This window comes from Camelina sativa, chromosome 12, assembly GCF_000633955.1.
Source record: "Camelina sativa cultivar DH55 chromosome 12, Cs, whole genome shotgun sequence".
Classification (NCBI taxonomy): domain Eukaryota; kingdom Viridiplantae; phylum Streptophyta; class Magnoliopsida; order Brassicales; family Brassicaceae; genus Camelina; species Camelina sativa.
In genome coordinates this window covers 32,765,186-32,769,879 of record NC_025696.1, presented here as the reverse complement: position 1 = coordinate 32,769,879, position 4,694 = coordinate 32,765,186, and the positions used below count along the sequence as shown (strand labels likewise).

The following is a 4,694-nucleotide window of genomic DNA, read 5'->3' as shown; positions in this document are numbered from 1 at the left end:
GATTCTTCCTCAAATCTCGAACAACCATCAGCCAAGGACTCCCGTGTAACCGCCTCCACGGCCCGCACTCCTCGACCGATCTACAGAAGGTCACCTCTAGGCGATAGACTCACGCTCCAGGCGTCATTTGTTCTCGACTTTTGGACTTTCCTTTAGTCATAGGCCTAAACCTTGAGTTTTTATTGGCTCCTTACCAGACCTAAGTCTGCATGCCAAATGTTGGCTCCTCATTGGGCCTAAGCCCGCATGCCATAATATATAAGGAAAAATCCAAACTCGTCTCTCGGGTTGCCACCCTAAAGTGCGTCCCCGGATCGTCATCCGAAGTCGATATACCAACCATACTCCCAAGCCACAAAGTCTCAGAATATGGCAGTACTAGGAGAACCTAAGTCCCCCAAGGGTCGCGAGCAAACAATTCTGAACACGTCTGAGTCCTATTCCTATCCAGGTTTCCTTCCCGTGGCTCACGTAAAACATATCAATGTCCTACCAACCACATATCCCCTCGTTGGAATACCTCATAACCACACAAGGATCATATACATGCGACAAGGGCCAAACAAATGTCCTAAACATGACCGCCACCAAGGCCAAACAAATGTCCTAAAGAGGACTGCCTAAATAGGCACTCTGGCTAAATAGCCCGCCACAAAGGCCATCTGTCCCTAAGGACCATCTGTCCGGAAGGACCATCTGTCCCGAAGGACCATCAGTCCCAAAAGACCGTCTGTCCCGAAGGACCATCAGTCCCAAAAGACCGTCTGTCCCGAAGGACCATCAGTCCCGAAGGACCGTCTGTCCCGAAGGACCATCAGTCCCGAAAGACCGTCTGTCCCGAAGGACCATCAGTCCCAAAAGACCGTCTGTCCCGAAGGACCATCAGTCCCAAAAGACCGTCTGTCCCGAAGGACCATCAGTCCCGAAGGACCGTCTGTCCCGAAGGACCATCAGTCCCGAAGGACCGTCTGTCCCGAAGGACCATCAGTCCCGAAGGACTGTCTGTCCTGAAGGACCATCAGTCCCGAAGGACCGTCTGTCCAAAAGGACCATCAGTCCCGAAGGACCGTCTGTCCCGAAGGACCGCCTAAACAGGCACTCTGGCTAAACAGCCTGCCACAAAGGCCACACGATAACAAAAATTTACTGCCACAGGGGCCACACAATAACAAAGGAATACTGCCACACCTAGGCACACTAACTCAAAAGTCCGCCGCTAAGGCCACACAAGCCCCTCCAAGGCTCTCCACCGCTAAAACGGCCAAATTCTAACTCCCGCAAAACTTTCCATATTTAGCACTTTCCATTTTTGGAAGCTTCCCACTTTTGGAAACTTCTATTTCAGGAAACTTTCCTTCAAACCACCACAGTCCCATAGGACTCTCATCAAAGAAATCTTCTTCTTCCGAAGTTCCTTGATCCTCCTCCCGAGAACCCTCACAGGTCTCGCCTCCAAAGTCATGTTAGACTGAAAATATTCAAAAATCTTAGCCAACAACCGATCGTCCTCACGGAGATACTTCCGCAACATTGACATATGAAACACCTTGTGGAACACACGCATAACCTCAGGCAACTCCAGCCTATATGCTACTGGTCTAACCTGCTCAATCACTTTGAACGGACCCATAAACCTCGGACTCAACTTAGTCTTTGTCAATGAGCTGTTTGGACCCTGCAACATGACCATCTTGAGGTACACTTGGTCTCCTACCTGAAACACAAAATCTCTCCTCCTCCTATCAGCATAACCCCTCTGCCGATTCTGAGCTTCCTTCATGTTCAACTTGAGAACCCGAATCTTCTCTGAGGTCTCCTGAACAAAACCTGCACCGAATATGCTCCTCTCCCCCACATGAGTCCAGCATAAGGGTGTACGACGTGGCCTCCAATACAAAGCCTCATAAGGAGCCATCTTAATACTCGCCTGGTAATTATTGTTGTAAGAAAACTATACCATGTTCAGGTGATCTGCCCAATGGCCACACCAATCCAATTTGTACACACCATTTACTTGAAAATACTAGATATCCATCTAGATGCATCACCACATTACTTTCCAAAAATATTCTCATTCGCATTAAATCGCCCCGATAAAGCAAGTCTCCAACTTATCTCCTTGGAACTCTATCCTGAGAATACTCCATAAAACATTATCCTACTTGATCACTCATGGATCAATCACCTAAACAACATGCATGTGCTTTTCCTTAACACTTATTGCGTCTCCACGACATAGACAAGTCTATTTCCATTCAAGAACATGTCCTAGGACCGTATACGCTCTGATACCAAACTGAAACGACCGCACCTGGATTTCCAATCCTTCCACCGGACAAACGGGAAATAATCTCACCGAAACCCCATAATTCCGACAAGACAACCGGCGTCAACCGCTTCTGAAAAAAGTTCCACAAATACTATCTAGAGCAACCTATCTCATACTCTGGAGCTACTAACAGTAATCATACAAATCTACTTCAACTCCATAAGCATTTACATTTATAGACTCTGATTACTCCTCCAACTAGCCACTTCACGATCCACCAAAGCAAGCCACTTAAACATATATCCCAAACACCACCTCATCTAGTTACTGAGTCGCACAACCAACCACCCCTAGCGACCGAGTAACAAGAGAGGTGGGCTGGAATACTTCATTCCGTCCAGCCACGGAAACATTTCTCTGACTAATCCTTCGATTCATCGTCTTAGCTTTAAGCCGACATTCCTGAGCTCTAACTTGGTTCTACAACCACCCCGACCTTGCTTCATAAGCTTAAAGAGGTTCTAGCTCAAGCCGAGGTTGTTAGATCAACTAACAACACAACTTAACACAATTCAATCCATACAAAAGCTTATATATACACTCGAATAATTCGTAAACTAACCGTTGAAATCGAATTTCCACCGTTGGATATAAAGCCCGTACTATCACGAGTATCTCTACCGAATTTTGTCTCGATCAAACAAGTTTTGAACCCCAAACGCCGCCTAGAAGGAGCCATCTCGGAACAGTTTCTAGGGTTCACACTTAAGCCATATTTCACAGTTCCAGCAAATTACTTGTCCAGGAAGCAACAAACAAAACTCCTCTAGATCAACTCCGAATGAAGCGATTTCAGATGCTATGGATTCTTGGCTTGATGGAGAACACTCCAGTGTAATCAGCTTTCCGATCCAATATAAGATCCGGCGCCAGAGAGCCTCCAAATACGGCTACTCCACACTGCCTTTTAACTCCAATCTTCTTTCACTTCCTTTCTCCTCTTCAGCTCTTTTCACTCTACTCTGTTCTCCCATCACTAGAGAAACTTCACACAGCCATAACATGACTATCCAGACCCACAAGAGGCTTCCCCACATATACCGCGTCTCTCTCTCATCTCCGTCATGACTCCACCGCGTCTCTCTCTCCTTTTTGATAACAACACCCATCCACAGCACCACATCCTTTGCTCTAGGACTCACGTTACTTCTCCTTCTCTTGAGTCGGAAGACAACACAAACACAAAAACAGCTCCATGGAGAAAGAGATGCGTACATGCATACATAAACTGATATGCACGGCTCACCCCTCTCCTCCTTACATCACCACCAAACCAAGCTCTACGCCTTTTATCTCTTTACCCAAACATTTATTAGGGATACAATATCCCACATTGGAAGTTGAGTAGGATCTTAAGTAGTATATATAAGATATGGGCCTCTCCACTCATTGCCAATTGGTTTTGAGTTGGAAGCCCACAATTTAACATGGGATCAGAGCCCGGTCCGCACATACTCAACCTAATCCACAATCGGCCCGGCCCAATAGTTGGCCCGCCGATTCATGCCCGAACATACCGAGATTGATGCCTAAAGAAGCCATCATCTCGAGGGGGCGTATTAGGGATACAATATCCCACATTGGAAGTTGAGTAGGATCTTAAGTAGTATATATACGATATGGGCCTCTCCACTCATTGCCAATTGGTTTTGAGTTGGAAGCCCACAATTTAACAACATTGATCAACGTAAGCCAATACATACACTGACTATTACAAAAACGAGCCAACCACAACAACAATGGTGGTGGCAACTAGAACAATCGTGACAAAGACTTTCTCTTTTACGATTACATAATCACTTTAATAATCAATTCTAAAGATCAATCCAATAAACAAATCCACGCAACCAAGAAAATATGATCCTCTTCCCATGACCACCAAACTCACAAATCAGCGACTCACATAACATAACAACAGAAACGAGAGTTAAGGGTTAGCGATACCTTCTCGACAACACCGGCTTGCTCTCCCGTGAAGGCGTTACGGGCAACAGCACAAGTTGTTTACACAACGAGAGTCTCGGAGATAACAAACGGCGGCAACCAACACCAACAACATAACATCTCGATCCCCTCTTCCTCTCACGCCAACACCACCTCGGCCCGTACTCCTTTCACGACCCCTCTCCCATTTCATCTCTGTCGTCACCACAACCCTACACGGAATCACAACAACACGTTGACCACATCCCACTCTCTCCACCTACATCTCTTTCTCATTCGATGTCCACCTAGGGTATACTCTCATCATCCGTAACCGCCCCCAAGCTCGTCGCTCCCTTTTTTATTAAAAGAGTAAAATTAGGGCTTTTGGTTTAGGCTGGTTTAGTTTCAGTTTAATAAACAAAACTCAATTAAACCATAT

The 4,694-nt window shown here is 46.1% G+C and overlaps 1 protein-coding gene across 1 annotated transcript; it reads right to left on the bottom strand.

Annotated features, from left to right (window-relative positions):
* LOC109128153 lies at positions 3,763–3,871 on the bottom strand. The gene is given in 2 exon segments (XM_019233965.1): positions 3,763–3,798; positions 3,800–3,871. Coding segments are annotated over 2 exon segments (108 nt in total).